The 17,744-nt window shown below is 40.4% G+C and overlaps 1 protein-coding gene across 1 annotated transcript; it reads left to right on the top strand.

The window, feature by feature from the left end:
- The first annotated feature begins 2,221 nt into the window (after positions 1–2,221).
- Positions 2,222–7,301, top strand: LOC131218852 (AP2-like ethylene-responsive transcription factor CRL5). Its single transcript, XM_058213712.1, has 9 exons — positions 2,222–3,126; positions 3,219–3,855; positions 4,174–4,256; positions 4,462–4,470; positions 4,559–4,647; positions 4,736–4,809; positions 4,897–4,947; positions 5,343–5,419; positions 6,349–7,301. Exons 1-9 carry the CDS (start codon positions 2,802–2,804, stop codon positions 6,996–6,998), a joined length of 1,995 nt encoding a protein of 664 aa, XP_058069695.1. The 5' UTR covers positions 2,222–2,801; the 3' UTR covers positions 6,999–7,301.
- Positions 7,302–17,744: the final 10,443 nt, after the last annotated feature.

Here is a 17,744-nt window from a genome sequence, read left to right as displayed (position 1 = left end):
AATTAGGGTCCGCCATGAATCTAATTTTATCATTCTACTCTGTAAAAGGTCATAACTTCAATTAGACCAACTCTGTTTTTTGTGAAAGGAAAATGAGATTTTCACTCACTATCTCAACAAGAATCCTAATGAGATATGTAAATTCCTTGGATTCAGAGCCCCCTAGATTTACAATCCTTCCCGTGTGTTTGGCACCGAGGAGTGTGAATCAACTTTAATCCAAAAGTACCTATCTATGGTATATTTATAGGGGTTTGAATTTAATTACTAAATCAACGTTAATATCTCTAATTAGTGAGATATGTAATTTTTGACACAATGGTTGTGATAAGCCCGCTAAAATAGATGCTTTACCCGAAAATGATGAAATTTCAAGTCTCGGATGGGCCACAAACACAAGATCATGTCTGAGTAACTAACCAATGATTTTTAATTGTTGATTTACATGGACAATGTTTGGATAATGTTGATCATCATTAGTGGGTCATGTGCCCAATCGAATGATAGTGTATAGTAACACACATGTTACACATGCAACTATTGAAATGATTTTAGGTGTACTCTAAGTTTTCACCATGGATTGCAAACCCCTTAAAGAGGGGATTGGAAACCCCCTGTATTTGAAACCTGCAATTACCTTATGCTGCCAAATAAACCTTATGCTGCCAAATAACCAGGGGATTTGAAACCCCCTCAAATCCCCTCCAACTCATGGTTGCAAACGGCCCCTTAGGACTCTTCTTGATATAGTGAGTGAAAATCTCATTTTCCTTCGACAAAAAACAGAGTTGGTCTAATTGAAGTTATGACCTATGATAGAGTATAATAATATAAATAGATTCATGGCGGACCCCAATTAGTTAGGATATTACTTAGATGATGATGATGAAGGCAAACACATGGGAACTTATACTTGAGAAATAGGCTACGGATTTTGGATAACAATAGCTAGAAATAACCATCCAAAGAAGGTGAGATGTCCCATATAAGGAAATTTGTTTCATTGTCTCAGGTAAATCCATACAGGTAGCTCTTTTTATAGAACTGGCTGTTTTCTTAACTTGAATAAAGTTAAATGAGAATTGATCACCTGGAGGCCACCTACACCGTAATGTGATGAGTTTTCAGCTGGGTAAAGTCATTTGAGGTTGAGAGATTTAAATTATTATTTTATTCTAAATTTTGCTACTAAAAAGCACCACGTGTCTCATTGTAAATTGTCATTCCTAAGCCGGGAGTGGATTATGCTTGCCCCAGCCTCATCCAAGATGTTGCCACCCTTATTGTGGGGCCCACTTGTTGCATGATTCTATATGCATGCTATCCATCTGTTTTTTCATATTATTTTAGAGCATGAGATTCTAACGTCACATGGACCGTGATATAGGAAACGACATTACTAGTTGAACACCCCCACAACATTAAAAGCTTTCTAAAGCCCACTTTAACGTTTATTTGTTATCCAACCTGTTGATAATGTCACATAAACTTAGACCGGGGGAATAAAAAACGAAAAAAAAAAATAAATAAATAAATAAAAACAAATGTAAGGTTGATCAAAAACTTTCATGCCCCATGATAAGTGTTCATGGTTAAAACTACTTATTTTCTATTGTATGGTCCACCTCAACTTTGGATTTGCTTATTTTTGGACCCATGCCATAAATTGATAGGGAGAAATGAATGGACAACATTGATATAGATTACATGTATCATGGTGGACGGACCCCACAGTAAGTGCTACACGATCTTGGGTGAGATGCTCTTTACCCATAGAGCCAAGATAACATGCCAGTACTCCCAAGACAAGCACTAACACATCCTCACCAGCTGCAAAGATGAGACCACCAAGATAGTATATGGGAATGAGTTGGCACCGTTGAGTAAAGTGGTTCACACATTGCGGGCTGGCCCTTGATAAGATGGACAACCATGTTTACATTGCGAAGGATAACATGGGGGGTGTGAATGTCAACAAAAGGGGGATAAGTTTTATTCCCTATCTTTTGATTTCTTTTGAATATTATTTTGAGAGTGGGCCACACAGCTACAGAAGTTGGAAATGGAAAACAAGGGCCTTTAAATTTCAATTAGATCCTTGAGGTGCAGACCAGTACAGCAGTCTGTACTGTTGTGAAGTGACTGGTTGGGGTCAGCTGTCCCACCCCTGTCAATCTATCCATGGCCATACACTGTAAAAAAGAAAAGCAGCCTATTTTGGCTGTCTGACCACCATAACCCCTCACCAGATTTCAAGCATAGAGGGAGGAGAAAAGAAGCTTTGGTCTTAATTACATGGTTTTTTTCTTATATCAAATATTCAGTGACCAGGCGTGGAGAAAAGGAAAAACAATTTAAGATTTTTGTGTTTCTTGTGTTTTGATGTGTGGTGGGGTTTTGGAAGGGTTTGAGAGAGAGAGAGAGAGAAAGGGAGAGAGAGAGAGGAAAGGCATGGTCTTTCTTAATACACAGATCCCCATGGAATGCAGAATGGTCGTCTAGCATATTTCGCTTGTTGTTGGAAGAGCTCATTCTTTTTGTTAGTTTAAAGGGACTTGCTTTGGTCTCTTTCTTTCTACAAGCAAGAGTGAGAGAGAGAGAGAGAGGGAGGTGCATAGATTCTTGTGTTCTTCCTTGCCATGAGTGCTGCAGCTACAAAACAAAAGGCCCGTTTCGAAATGGTGGGAAGTAAGAAGAGTTGGGGAGAGAGAATGATTAGTTTTTTAAGTGTTTTCCAATGATTGAGATGTCTCTCTGAAGATCTCCTTAGGGCGGAGAGAGAGAGAGAGAGAGAGAGAGATATGAAGCCCATGAACACAAATAACTGGCTGGGATTTTCACTCTCTCCTCACATGAATATGGATGTCTCTACAGACCCAAATCACCATCATCATCATCATCAACCACAGTCTGCAGCAGCAGCAGCTGTTTCTTCTGCTGGAATTCCTTCCGGCTTCTTTCTCTCTCCTCACCATCACCATCCTCAGCTCAACACCTCTAGCTTATGCTATGGTGTTGAAGCACCAGCTGAAAATGGGGCCTTCTACTCTCAGCTGTCTGTCATGCCACTGAAATCGGATGGCTCTCTTTGCATCATGGAAGCTCTTACAAGATCCCAACAAGAAGGTATCTCTCTCTCTCTCTCTCTCTCTCTCTCTCTAGCTTCTTTTAGCTGCTGTTTTTGAAATATGGTCCTTTGTTCTCTTTTGCATGGGAAGGAATGGTGCCATCCTCATCACCAAAACTAGAGGATTTCTTGGGTGGGGCAACCATGGGGGCCCACCAGTACGGATCCACTGACAGGGAAGCCATGGCTCTAAGCTTGGACAGCATGTATTATCATCAGCACCAAGAAGCTGAAAACAGCAGACAGCACTCTCTGGATCTTCTCCACCACCCCTTCAGACAGCAGATTCAAATGCAGGAACACCACCCATACTTCCAGCCTGAGATGTACCAAACAACATTAGATGAGGAATCAAAAGACCCCCATCTTTCAGACTGCAGCTTGCAGCTCCCCCAAATGGCAGGAGATGGGATTCCAGGCCTGAAGAGCTGGGTGGCCAGGCATTACGGTACAAACCCTGCATTGGAGGATGATGGAGGTGGGCCTGGGCCTTTGAGTGCAATGGGGTATGGGGATTTGCAGTCATTGAGCTTGTCTATGAGCCCTGGATCTCAGTCTAGCTGTGTGACAGCCCCCCAACAGCAGCAAATCACAGCTGGTGGGCCTGAGTGCGTGGCCTTAGATGGGAAGAAGAGAGGGAGTGGGAAAATGGGCCAGAAGCAGCCTGTCCATAGGAAGTCCATTGATACATTTGGGCAAAGGACATCTCAGTATAGAGGCGTTACCAGGTGAAAAGGCATCAGCTGTCTTTGTTTCTTGGGTTATTTTCCTTTTGATGTTGTTGTTTGTGTTTTTATTTTGGGTTTTTGGGTTCTGTTTCGATTTGTTTTTCTTACTCCTATTGCTTTCATTGATGTTGGTTTTCTTGTTTTTCTCTTCTTCGTTTTTTTTTTTTTTTTTTTCACTTGGGTTTCTTGGTTTTTATCATACATTTGTTTTGCTTTGTTGTTTGCTCTCTCTCTCTCTCTCTCTCTCTCTCTCTCTCTCTACATTGTTTCTTATTATGGTGTTTATTAGCTTGTGAGTTTTCCCTTTTTGTCTATTAGGCATAGATGGACTGGTAGATATGAAGCCCATCTGTGGGATAACAGCTGCAAGAAGGAAGGTCAGACAAGGAAAGGAAGGCAAGGTTGGTGGGGAGAGAGAGAGAGAGAGAGAGAGAGAGAGAGAGAGAGAGAGAGAGAGAGGAAATAACGTTTTTTTTTTAATAGCTATTGCATTCTTTTAATTGATTGGGCTTGTTTGACTGACCATTTATTATTTTTGTATCATTTGTGATTTGGCATGTTCTTTGTTTGTTGGGGGAATGTCATTGCAATCCAAATGCCTTGCAGTTTATCTCGGTAGGCTTGAATTCATGAAAATATTCTTCAATTATTCTTAACCAGAATCTTCTTCTCTTTCTCCTAACGCTGCAATGTGTAATTTTAGGTGGTTATGATATGGAGGACAAAGCTGCAAGAGCTTATGACTTGGCTGCTCTCAAGTATTGGGGACCAGCAACTCATATCAACTTCCCGGTATGTTTGGGTGGTGATTGAATCTGAAAATTTGAGATTTTGATTCATTTGTTTCATGACACTCGGCATTGGAATTGGGATGATGCAGTTGGATAACTATCGTGAAGAACTCGAGGAAATGAAGAACATGAGTAGGCAAGAGTATGTTGCTCATTTGAGAAGGTATTCCGTCTGGCCTCTTACAAATACAGCCTTGTTATTGTTCTCCGTAGATCTTATCTTACCCTTTGATACTCTCTCTTCTCGCAGGAAAAGCAGTGGATTTTCAAGAGGCGCTTCCATGTACCGAGGAGTTACAAGGTCATTCTGTTTTTTCTCTGTTATTGGACACTCAAATCCTCCATGTAGGAAGATAAATTATTATTTTTGGGTGTTTCTTAAAGAGGAAATGTACAATGGTCCGATACATAAATTTTAGAATGTGGGTCCCACCATTCGGCAATCAATGGTTGGCGAGATGTACCTCAAAAGTCTTAGCTCCTCCATTAGATGATCCGATGATCCTAACCATCAAAATGGACCACCTTTAATGTGGACCATTTGCTGTAACCATACGCATTGATCTTTTGGGTAGTATTATCAGATTGGTTAGATTACCACAACCTACCTCGGCCCCCTCATATCAACAACTAATGTTACTTATAGGTGGGCCCCACCTGTGATAATAAAAACTGCTGTTTCTTTTCAATCTCCAGGCATCATCAACATGGGAGATGGCAAGCTCGGATCGGTCGCGTTGCAGGAAACAAAGATCTTTACCTGGGGACCTTCAGTAAGTCCTTCCGACACTTAAATTCCTTGGAATCGATAATGAGATTTTTGGTGTTTATTACAATATTTATGCATTCTTTGAATTCTATATACATCTTGTTCAAAAGCTATTGAGATTGAAATTTCAGGTGCTTTCAGCTCCTTCACAAGGCTGATTTTTCAGGCAGTCAAGCTCATTTAAGGCTGCTTTTTTTTTTTTTTTCTTTTCTTTTCCTTTTTTCCTTTTTTCCCTCAGCAGTGGCTGTGCTTTTATAAGGCTGATTTTTATGAACTCTGAGCCTTTTATAAGGCTGGTTTTTCAGACTCTCCCAAGCTCTTGGTAGACAGATTCTTAGACATTCAATAGATCAAAAGAACTAATAAAAAAAAATGAGGAAAAGAAGAGTTTTCTCAAGCACTTAAAGACTGTTAACCTGCAATCTATGCTTTCATTGAGACTTTTTTAGTTATCTTAATACAATGCTTAATTTAAAGAAACTGTCGTTTTGGTTGGCCCTTTCATGGGATGAGCACTGCCTAAAATCTCTCCCCCAATCGAATTTTCATGGTCATCAAGTGCAAATGGACACTTGCAAATCAATGGTCTGCAGTCAATAGTTAGTCAATCCTATTGGGGCGATTTTTGGGATAATCAGATACGGTGGGGTTCATTCTCTGTAATATGAACCACTGGTCTGGTTGGCCATCATGGGACAGGTGATCTTACCCATCTAATGAAAACAGATGATTACAATCAATCTTCCATATGGACCAGGGTTCAATGTGATTATGGAGATTTTGGGTCATCTTGGATAAACTAATGGGGCCCACCTCATAAATGATTTGGGTCACTAAAATGTGGGCCCCACAATAAAACATTGCATGGTTCCACTGTTCAGCTATATTGATTATAAGACGCTCCTTTAAGTTCTCATGGGACTGTAATTTCAGGCACCCAAGAGGAAGCAGCTGAAGCCTATGACATTGCTGCGATAAAATTCCGTGGGGTGAATGCTGTCACCAACTTCGACATCTCGAGGTACGACGTTGAACGGATCACATCAAGCAGCACTCTTCTTGCAGGCGAGCTCGCCAAGAGAAACAAAGAGATTGAAGCTAGCCATGAGGTTGTTGATCACCGCCCATCTACCCAAAACAGCAGTGGGGAAGCCAATGTAACTGATGAAAACAACATCGGTTCGGATTGGAAGATGGTCTACGAGTCCTCCCCACAGCAACTGCAGACTGTCGAAACACTGGATCAGAAACCAATCAACACCAAGAATTACAGAACCCCATCTTTCTCGGCAGCTCTACATGATCTAATCGGCATAGATACAGTGAATTCGGTGGATGGGATTGATGATTCAACCAAAATGGCGACGGCCCATTTATCCAACTCATCTTCATTGGTGACCAGCTTGAGCAGCTCGAGAGAAGGAAGCCCAGATAAGACGGGCCTTTCGATGCTGTTTTCGAAGCCGGTGCCTGCCAAATTCGTGGGTCCTACTCCCATTGGTTCTTGGATTCCATCTGCCCCGATCAGGCCAGCAATCTCCATGGCCCATATGCCACTGTTTGCTGCTTGGACTGATACTTAGCTTCTGTTCTTGGTAGAAAAGCATGAAAAGATTTTGCATGAAGGACAGAGAGAGAGAGAGAACAGAAATGAATTGGGAGTGTGGAAAAAAAAAAAAAAAGGAAGAGAGAAGAGGGAAGGTTTATTAGTTTTGGTTTTTAGTAGCTGTTAGTGGAGATTGGAGATATCATGAAGGTCATCATGGTGGGGCCCACCACTCTCTGTAACAAGAAGTTTGAATCTTTGAAACTGCTCCTTTTGGCCACATTTGAAGATTTTTGCAAATGGAGCGAAATGAAAGTTCAAGGAAATGATTTTATTTGAATGGGGTCAGAACTATAGTGTGAGTTTACCACTGCTTTTTTTAAATGAGGCATTACATTACATGGTCTGATGATGTGCTTTGTACAACTGGGGTCGTGTTTTGATGATCCATACCATTCATATGATGGGCCCCCTACATTTTCCAGATTGGTTGATTCCATTCATTGCATTGGTTGGCTACATTTGGATCTTTGTTGTGCTTTTGTTGGCCACTGATCCAACGGTAGGGAATCGACTGATAGAGAGATTTTAGGCGGCAACCATCCATTGAGGGTCCCTTCTGATTAACATTTGAGATCCAGAACCGTGAGTTCTGCAGGTTATGCACACAGCTTCTGATTTCATCCACCGTACAGAGGGTATGTATAGTATACAGCCATGCTGATCCAGACCGTCCAAATTATTGGTCCCACCTTAGATGAGCAAAGCCTGAAAATTGCAGTGATTGGTCAATCACAACCATTTGTTCGTGATGCTTCAAAATAGCTTGCAGATTTTCTCTTCCTAACCGTCAGAATTTCTAGAGTTTTTTCTCTTTCTAGAATGCAATGGGACATCAGATCCACCATCCTAACAGAAGAATCTTAATTATCCCAAAGAGAAACGGTGACCCATGCTTTGGAAATGTTGATCAACATTAAACCTTTGATTTGAACGGTTAAAAATAGTTTTTAAAAGATAAAAAGTGTTGATAATATTATGTAAAAATGATTTTAAAGATCTTGATCAGTAAATCATTGTGGGATTTCCCAGGTCTCCACCAATTGTCAGGATCCATTGATCCAAGAAAATGTTGGGTCACACTAGCAATGGACCATCTCCTACGGTGCTCAATAGTTCATACAGGTATTGAATTGCCACAACTTGATAGGGTGTATCAAACACACATTTCAAGCTTTTCAGCCTGACCCTTGAAGTGATTTGGGTGGCCCACCTATGTGGGACCCATCTTTTTGGTCATGCAAAAAAGATAACTTAAACTGTTTTAAGTACATAGACCAGCTCATTGCTTCCCCAATCAATAATGCATGGTCATGGTTTGACCACCATCTCATCTCCCATCACTTCCTTCCTACTCATCATCATCATTACCATTCCCTCTCTTTATTCTCTCTCCTTGAGCTTTCCTCAAAGGTAACAAACATTCCAGCCCATTATTCAAAAAAGGAGACAGATTCCCAAATCATGCTTATCTGCATGATTTTGATCGTGGGGCCCATTTGTTAGTTTAGGATTTTAATGGTCAGGATCAACGGAAGCTCTTGTCTGCAATTATTCCAAGGCCTTTACAGTTAAAACTCATTAGCTTTCTTATTACCACTTATTATTGTGAAATCTTGCCATGCATTGAAAAAAATAAAGATTGCATGGGAGGTGAGGTTTGCCTAGCCCTGGCACGTGTGTAGAACTGTTGATCTAGATGTAATCACGTGTGCTAATGTCGAATACACGTGTGAGATCTGAGGTTTCCATCCACACACTGGCCCACCTGAGGGAAACCACCTGATTGGTGAGGCCACATGATCTAAACAATGCAATAGAAGTCTGGATCTTGAATGGATGGACAGGGCTGTACACACGTGTGAACATAGTAAACCGCCTTTGTGTGTGCATGATACGTCCACATTGTGACCAGGTTCCAATGTATGTTCAAACATTGACCTTTTATAAGTCTTTTATTCAAGGAATCCAATGCTAAATTCTATTATCTAAGCTACTTATCAAGCAACAAATATCCCTACGTGCGCTACACATGTGTGAGATTTACACCGTTCATCTATTCGATTTGGACCTTACCAAGGATAGCCTGTACTTCAAAAATCACACAATTTAGATGATCCTATCCATCCATTGGGAAGTTGCCCATCAGGCTTGACAATTGAACATTTCTAACCGCTGAATTGCGATCTCCAAGAGCCTTTCCATCAATTGGATTATCAGTGGATATGATTTTTATTGTACGCCCTATCCACTGTATGGCCCAGAAAATGAAGGGTCTGGATTTCATGCATGTGTATTGTTTGCATGGATATTGAATCCTTGATAACTAATTGATATAACATGGAAAAAAATACGTATGGGCAAGGTGTAAACGAAGACAGTCAAATGCGCTCATTTCATAGCATGATAAAAAGCAGAATTCTTAAAACCCATTTCAAAATTGGTGACAACCCATAGTTTGAAATACTAAGTCACATCTACAGATGGTGAAGCTTAGCTTATGATTTTGGATAACGGCGCCGCAGTAATCAATCTCTCGGAGCTAAAGTTATAATCAAATAAACTTTCAATGTCTACCGTTCACATAAAGGGGACCAATTGATGGTTAGGATTTGTTTTAAATCTATTTGTTACGGAATGGATTGACCAACACTGCTTATTGAAGATCAATGAGAGTGATCTAGACTTCATTATATCGTACTGTGGATTGATAGTAACTCAAATTGTAGACTCATTTTATTATAGTGTAAAAAAAATGCCATCTTTGTGTAGCCCACCTGATGAGCGGACTGGCTAACTTTTTTCAAGAAGTGATCTTTATGGTAGGGCCAACTTATTAGACAGGGTGGATGTTGTAGGCACATGATAAGTTGGTTTTTTTTTTTTTTTTTTCTTTTTTTTACACATACCTACACTGTAATAGTGGAATGATGGGTACTCGAACCTGTGATCTTGTGTTGAAACTCTTTTAAGTCTACTCAAAAGGCCTAGAGTACATGATAAATTGGTAGTCATCCATTGAGTAGATGACCTACCATCCACTCATCTGAATGTGAGCCTTTCTGTTGGACCATGAGTTGTTATCAACCTAGTGGGTAACTTCTACGTCTCCTGTGGACATGACATCCAACCTGTCCAATAGGTTAGCCCTAATATGAGGATCACCTTATGTAAAAATCAGCCTCATCCACTCATTAGGTGGACCTCACACTTGTATTTTGTTATTTATCAACAATTATACACCATTTCTATGGTGTAGCCCACCTGATGAGTGGATGGCGCTGATTTTTGTATAAAGCGATCCTTAGGGTGGGGCCAACCTATTGATGGTGTGGATGATGTGCACACATGATAGGTTGGAAGTTATCTACAAGTTGGCCAGTTATTTATTATCCAACCAGTTTGAGGTGAGTATTTTTCTCATCGTTCATGAATATGCTTTTTGAACAAAGTGTCAAATATATCACATCAAGCAGGAATTATTTCAAATCGTGAAGGCATTAGTACCATACACAAAAATCATATTTTTAACAATGATTCTAAATGGCATATGTAAGAGTTCCAAAACTGATTGGTGGGCCATTATAAATCCCACTTAGATCCATTTTCGAAGTTTGAATAAATAGTAATTCGTGCATGCCTTGTACATGAAAAAGAACGGGTGGAAATGCAAAAGAATCCCTTATATATTGGCCATATGATTCTAGTATGGAGAGGAATGAAGGGACCTGACGGTAGGGTCGAACATGATCTTTGTGCTATATCTAGTCTGTCCAGCCAATTCCCAGTTTATCATAGGACATGAGACCAAACATGAGGGAGATTTGGAACTTAGGTGGGCCACGTTATAAGAAAAAATGGGAAATGAACACCCACCATGGAAACCTTCTTGATGCCACAAAAGTTTAGAATGTGGCTAATATTATTTGTGTTTACCTCCATCCAAGTGGGAATCACTTTGTGAACCGGTTAGATGGCATATAAATTAGTGGGCCCAAGGAAGGTTTTAATGGCAGGCGTTTCCATCCCTCCTAGCCCACTAGAGTTTTGGACTCTCTTGTGTTTTGGCTCATGTCATAAAATGAGCCAGGAAATAAATGAATGGAGCGGATATCATGTAAGTGGAGTCAAAAAAAAAAAAAAAGTCAAATTTAAAATTTTCATGAATTAAATTACTTCTAATGCATAGCCACTATTGTCAATTTCACTATATATATATGGAAACATGCACGGAGAAGGAGCAAAACCTACTAATGATGTTGACTTTCAAGCTTAAGGGAAGAGAATACTATAGGCACTGGTATTTTTAGAGTTCGCAAAACAGTGTTTCTAAAATGGAAAGGATTTCTCTATAACTAGAGAGAGAGAGAGAGAGACTTCTCAAACTAAAGCTCTACACTTAATATTTATAGACTTCCATATTGGATAAATTCTATTGAATAAATTTTAATTAGAGTCTAACTCCGGTATTTCTTAAGTTATTGTGATAATGAGGGTATACTGAATTAATGCACTTCCTCCTGATTAAAAATAAAACCCAATGTGCCCCATCCAATCAAGGAGATTTAGTGCAAAATCTTTTTAACTATAATCTTCCTCCGGTGAGGATATTGTACAAAATTCAGAAATGGAATAGAAATGATCCATCATAATCTCTAACTTGTTGTCCTAGACCTTTGATATGATTATTCAATTAGGCACGATTTGATTCCATATATGTAGATGCACAAATCCTAAATCCTGATACTTTGAATGTGATGTACGCTTATCCACGTTTGAGATTGAAGGAATTTTATTTTTTAAATTTTGATCACTGAAAGCTTATTAAAAATAATAATATTATATTATATAAATACTTTTTTCAAAAATAATTCACAAAAATTCTGACCTCCAACATATGAGATAAGTCTCATGTATGTCAATACTACCATACTATCATCTAAGTGATCTTTGTAACTCGGTCTTGATTTGATTGCTTTCCCAACATACTTCTAACCCAACTGAATATGTGTGCGTGCTGTTGAGAATATACACCAAAATAATATCACCTCATCGTGATCTTATCATGTAACATAAAGTAATAAGAACACAAGAGTTACTTATTAAACTAGCATATTCATATAACAACAGAATTAGAATAGATCCACTCCTTATAGATTATTAGTCTTGCAGCACATGCAGCTCAATTCATGCATCATGAATAAGCGCTCGTCATCTATATAGTCATCATGCGGGATCAAACTAATCAAAAAATAATCTCTCTACTAGACTTACACAGTGTGACTGAAAACGAAGCTAATTGTGCCAATCCATATGAAATTTGATTTTTGTTATCGTATAAATTTAGGTGGAGGTACATATGATATATGGCATGTATGTTAATATGCATCACTTATAGTTTGCATACATATACAATGGTTGGCACCATTCAAGAAGCGAACTTGGCTTATGTCGATAAATGTTAGTGACATCTTATCTAATCTAAATATTTATGTGCATATATTATTGGATTGAATTTTTGGCTAAGGGTTGCAATTGGCATACCGGATGGATAATGAATTTCTATTTTGTTATCCAAACCATTGATGGTATGCTATGGATGGTGAATGGTCCATGCGTTGGAAATCTCTTAAGGTGGAAAATTCCTAGAACTTTTTGAGAGACAGCCAACAAAGGCAAAACTAAGAAAATAAACGGTTATCATTCCACTAAAAATGGTCTAATATTATTAGGCTATGCTCTTCAAATGTAAAGGATTCTTGATGGATGGACCATCCACGATGAGTCCCATGGCCCCATAATGCAAACGCTTCATTCGCTCTTGTCAACGAGGATGAATGGTGCAATGATCATGATGGTCCCCGCCATAGATGGAGCATGCCCAATAAATAAATAAATAAATAACCAATTGAAAGATCCTAGCCAGCAATTCTTTACCATTTTCGAGATGAACCTGGATTTTTGTTATATTCCTCTCCTCAGCTATGTATCCATTTGCAAGCCATTGCTTATCTGAAATTGAAAGTAAAGATCTTCCTTCCCATCAAGAAAAGAATCTTCGAAAGAGTCCATAGCACTGGAATATGGAATGGAAGTATCTTAATTTTGGACCCATTTATATGCATTTTTGTAATTTTGTGAAAGGAGGTTTCTATGAAAAAGGGTTTTGTACTTTTCATTTTTTTATTTTTTATTAGCAAATAGATTTTCAACCGGTCAGCTTTAGCCTCTATTTTACTAGGAGTACGTAAAAGCACAACCATATAAATATACAAACTGAGGTTTGAATTAAAATGTTGTTTAAGCGTCTACGCTCCTTTTGGCGGCCCGTGAATGGGACCACAAATGTAGCTACAACAGCCATTCGAGTATTGAACTGTGAACGTGACCACCAAGAGCACAAATAGAAGATGGGTTCAGGCCCATACATCTTAATGGTAAACAGTGAGTGACCCAACCAATACACGTTGAGGTCTCAGGTCCAAGCGAGCTTAGCTATTTATTTATTTATTTATCTATGTATTGAGAGGAATGCTCAGGTGCGCACCTTCTCACGTGAGCACCCGTGAGCACCTTTGAATACCTGTCATGGGTACGGAATTTGAACCATCCACGTGATGTGACATCCCTTGAAACTCTATAAGCCCAATTTCCAGCCTGATCCGAAACCCTAGTGGACCATAGCAAAGAGAAGTGCAATTCAAGGGAGGACACTATTTCCTTTAGCCATGGCCCACCAAAGTTTTGTATTGAGCTGAAAATTGGGCTTGTGAGGTTTCAAGGGGTGCCACATCATGTTTACCATTCAGATTTTGTGCCTAGCACACATGTGCAAAGGTGCTCATGGGTGCTCATAAGAAAGTACCGAGAAAGTACGCAGAAATATATATATATAACGGATGATGAAATTTTTAAATAAATCGGAAAATTTTATAAGGCCGCAAGTAATTTATGTGCGAACCTTTCGTTGTTGGAAGATCATGTGCAAGGATTCTATGTGAGGCCTACTATGATCTTGTGATAAATCCAACCCGTCCATCCGTTTTTCAAAATCATTTTAGGACATGCAACCAAAAATGAGGAGGATCCAAATATTAAATGGGCCACATGAAAGGAAATAGTGGGGATTTAGTGACCACCGTTAAAACATTCATATGGCTACAAAAGTTTTGTATTGGTTTATGTTCGTAGTGTTTTCATTTCATATCAGTGAAAATGACCTTATAAACGGTTTGAATGGAATATAAACACCTAGGTGGAGCCTAGGAAGGTTTCAACGGTAAGCATTTATTTCTGCAATGTTTCATCTTATATAGCCCACTTGAATTTTGGATCCTCCTCATTTTTGGTATCATGTCCTAAAATGATATGTAAAAATGAATAGACGAGTTGGATTTCACACAAAGATCACAGTGGGCCCCACACAGAATCCTTTCACGAAGGAAACGCTTTAGTAAAATCCACATCCCTAGGTTTGGGAAACGGACTGGCTACTCCCCTGCAACCTACCAATGGCAGGTACTATGTGTTATGCGGGCCTCACCATGTTGTATGTGTTTCATCTATGCTATCTATATATTTTTGTAACGCCCTGAAATTTGGAGGTTGTGCATACACTTGACTCCCAAGTTCCCGGGTGTCATTTATATTCAAATGTTAATATTTCTACATTTAATTCAGTTTAGTGAGCAGTGAGGAATTGATTGGAACATGAATCACAATCACAACTAGTCTACTGAAATAAAAACGACTAATATATACAAGTCAACAAAATATACTAATGGGCCACGCAAGGCGTCGCCCAGCAAAAATACAAAAACGATATGTCCAAAAGAATAGTTCGCCGAGTCCACTACTGAGCAATCCATAATCAATCCGCTCCAACTACGGCGACCCGCCCATCAGCTGGAAGTAGGACAGCTCATCCTCCTCATCAATGCTCGCGCCGCACGGCTTATCAAGCTCAGCATCACCTATAACTACTGAAGAGTCTGGTTGGTGTTTTAAAATACCATCCGAGAGTGAGAGTGAGTAGCTAACTCAGTGGGTGATATTAGCGTCAAGTTGCAACAAGTATCAATTCTATGAAAAATTTAATGAAAAACATACATTCACAAATTTCAAACTAATCTTGTTAATGCATATGCATGAGTGATGATATGATGCATGATATCACGCCCTAAACTCAGAAATCGGGCTCACAAAATTTTTGATCACCGAATCCAGCGCCGACAGCCTCCATAGTACCCCATTCTTGGCTCCCAGCGCCCATTTACCAGGTTCCGATCCTGGGATGCTACGAGGAGGATTTTCAACATTAGTTTGATTCGTATTAAGCATAACCAAAGACATAACCCACAAACAACAACCAAAAACTCCATCACATTTCCACTATGATAAAAAAAAATTTTACAAGTACAATGAGCATAAAGGGAAATACAATGATAATGGACAAAAAGCTCCAAGATAATCTGCTATGCGGTCCTACCTCAGCACTGCTGTGGTCCAACGTCACCTGCACGCAACAGTCGTGCATAAGCTTATGGAAAGCTTAGAGGGTGGTGTAAGTGTGTGCGTAAGGTAGTAATACAAATATGCAGTATCAGAGTAATGCAGAATATGCTGATGAATCCATGAGTGCTATTAGCCGTACCAAGGCCATGCGGTGCAAGACATGAAATGATGTCGGTCATACCAAGGCCATGTGATGCGAAATGCAACTCAAGCATGCGAATCCTCATCTAAGTCCACATATCAATATAGCTCAATTCTGGAATATAACCAGGGTCTAATACACTTCAAGCCAGATTGTTGCCCCATCGCACGTAATGAGGTGAGTGGAAAAGACCTCACTATCCGCCTACCAATATCGGACTCAGCTTGTCGATAGCGGACCCATTCCTCGAGCTGGTCAAACTCAGCCTACCTTTTTCCCCTCCTCTCCGGCGAGTAAGGCCGCACCCCCTTCCAACCGACCACGACACAGTGGAAAATGCGGTCATCTGATAATCGGCACTCGGCGCTCATGTACCCACTCGGTTTAAACGTTGGAGCAACCTCTTGGTACCATAAGGGTTTTAGAACTTTCACCCAGGGATATCTATAGCACCCCATATAGAACAAGATTTTCGGTATCCAATCCTGCCAACCACGATATGCCTGCGGCGGCTACGGCCCTGATGTCGCTAAGGCGTACAGTAACCATATCACACAATGCGAATGCATGAATCACATTATCCAGTCATGCAGCAATCCTGTGCGTATCGTGCGCTCAGTAGGACGACACCACCTATCCGGAAGCCCCTAAACAATCTGTCCAAAGGCATATGCTATGAACAGTCACTTCCCATATCAAGCATATATATGATGCGCATGATCATGAATCATGGAACTATACCAAACATGTTATATGGCGATGAATTCTGTTCGCAACGAAGATGGGCTAGACGGCCTACACGTTACATGTACGGGCCTATCAATGGGCCCTAGGGAGAGTCATAATGCGGACATTTAACCAACACTATGCTTGCAATGTGGATGTCAAACCATCATTGCTCCTAAGGCATAGCCCGTCATAAACATCATTACTTAAACCATGTTGGGATCACACATTGCAATGGACCTTAGGTAAATCCCATTGGGCCTTCAATACATCAAATGGGTCGTATCACATGGGCCTTACATTCATCAAATGGGCCGCATTAATGGGCCTCACCAACGGGCCTTATGTACATTGCAATGGGCCATAACCCATGGGCCTTAGAATACATCACAATAGGCCTAATCACATGGGCCTTATGTATATCAAATGGGCCACACCAATTAGGCCCCATGCACATCAAATGGGCCCCACCTAACATAAGTGGTGGTGATGATTTCCACCACTAAAATTCCTAAGGCCCACCATGAAATATGTTTCCCATCCAACCCCTTTCATAATTTACATAGTGATATATGAAGTGGGAACAATATCAACTTGATGGGGAAACTGCTACGGCCTTTGGAAATTTTGAACGGTGGGCGTCATTGACCACTACTTTGAATGGTGGGGTCCACTTGAATTTTAGATCTGGCTCATTCCTTGACTCCTGTCATAAAATGAGCTTTTAAAATGGTTGGGTGGATGGGATGCAGCACATGCATCATGGTGGGTCCCACTGTCATTGGACAGTGTGAACAAAACACATACATCATGGTTCCACTATCCGTGGACGGTGTGCATACAGCACATACATCATTGTAGGATTCCACCGTCCACCTAGACGGTGTGAATAAAACACATACATCAATGTGGGTCCCACGTGGGGCCCACCATAACGTTTGCTTTCCATCCAACCTGTTGCAAAGGTCGCACGGACCTGGACGGCAGGAAAAAAAAACAAAAAAAAAGGTTTCAATGCTAAACATTCAATCTCACTGTTTCCTACGGTGTGGGCCACCTGAGCTCTAGATCAGGCTGATTTTTGGAGTGGGTCCACTTCAGGGAGTGGCCCACCTGATGAATGGTGTGGATATCAAATATATATCATGGTATGGCCCATGGCTGGGCCCGTGGGCCGCTACTCGTCCGCCCGCCCATCGCACGCAGCAAGCGCTGCCTGCGCTTCTGACAGCAGCAGCGTCGGTTGCTGTGTTGATGTTTTTTTTTTGTTTTCCTGTGGTTTTTCACAGGTGGGGCCCACATCCAGAAAATCCAACCCAGCCCTTGGATCCCACGGCTCAT

Source organism: Magnolia sinica, chromosome 11, assembly GCF_029962835.1.
Source record: "Magnolia sinica isolate HGM2019 chromosome 11, MsV1, whole genome shotgun sequence".
In the NCBI taxonomy this organism is placed as follows: Eukaryota; Viridiplantae; Streptophyta; class Magnoliopsida; order Magnoliales; family Magnoliaceae; genus Magnolia; species Magnolia sinica.
The sequence above is the reverse complement of the archived record's forward strand: the minus strand, read 5'-3'. Positions and strand labels throughout refer to the sequence as shown.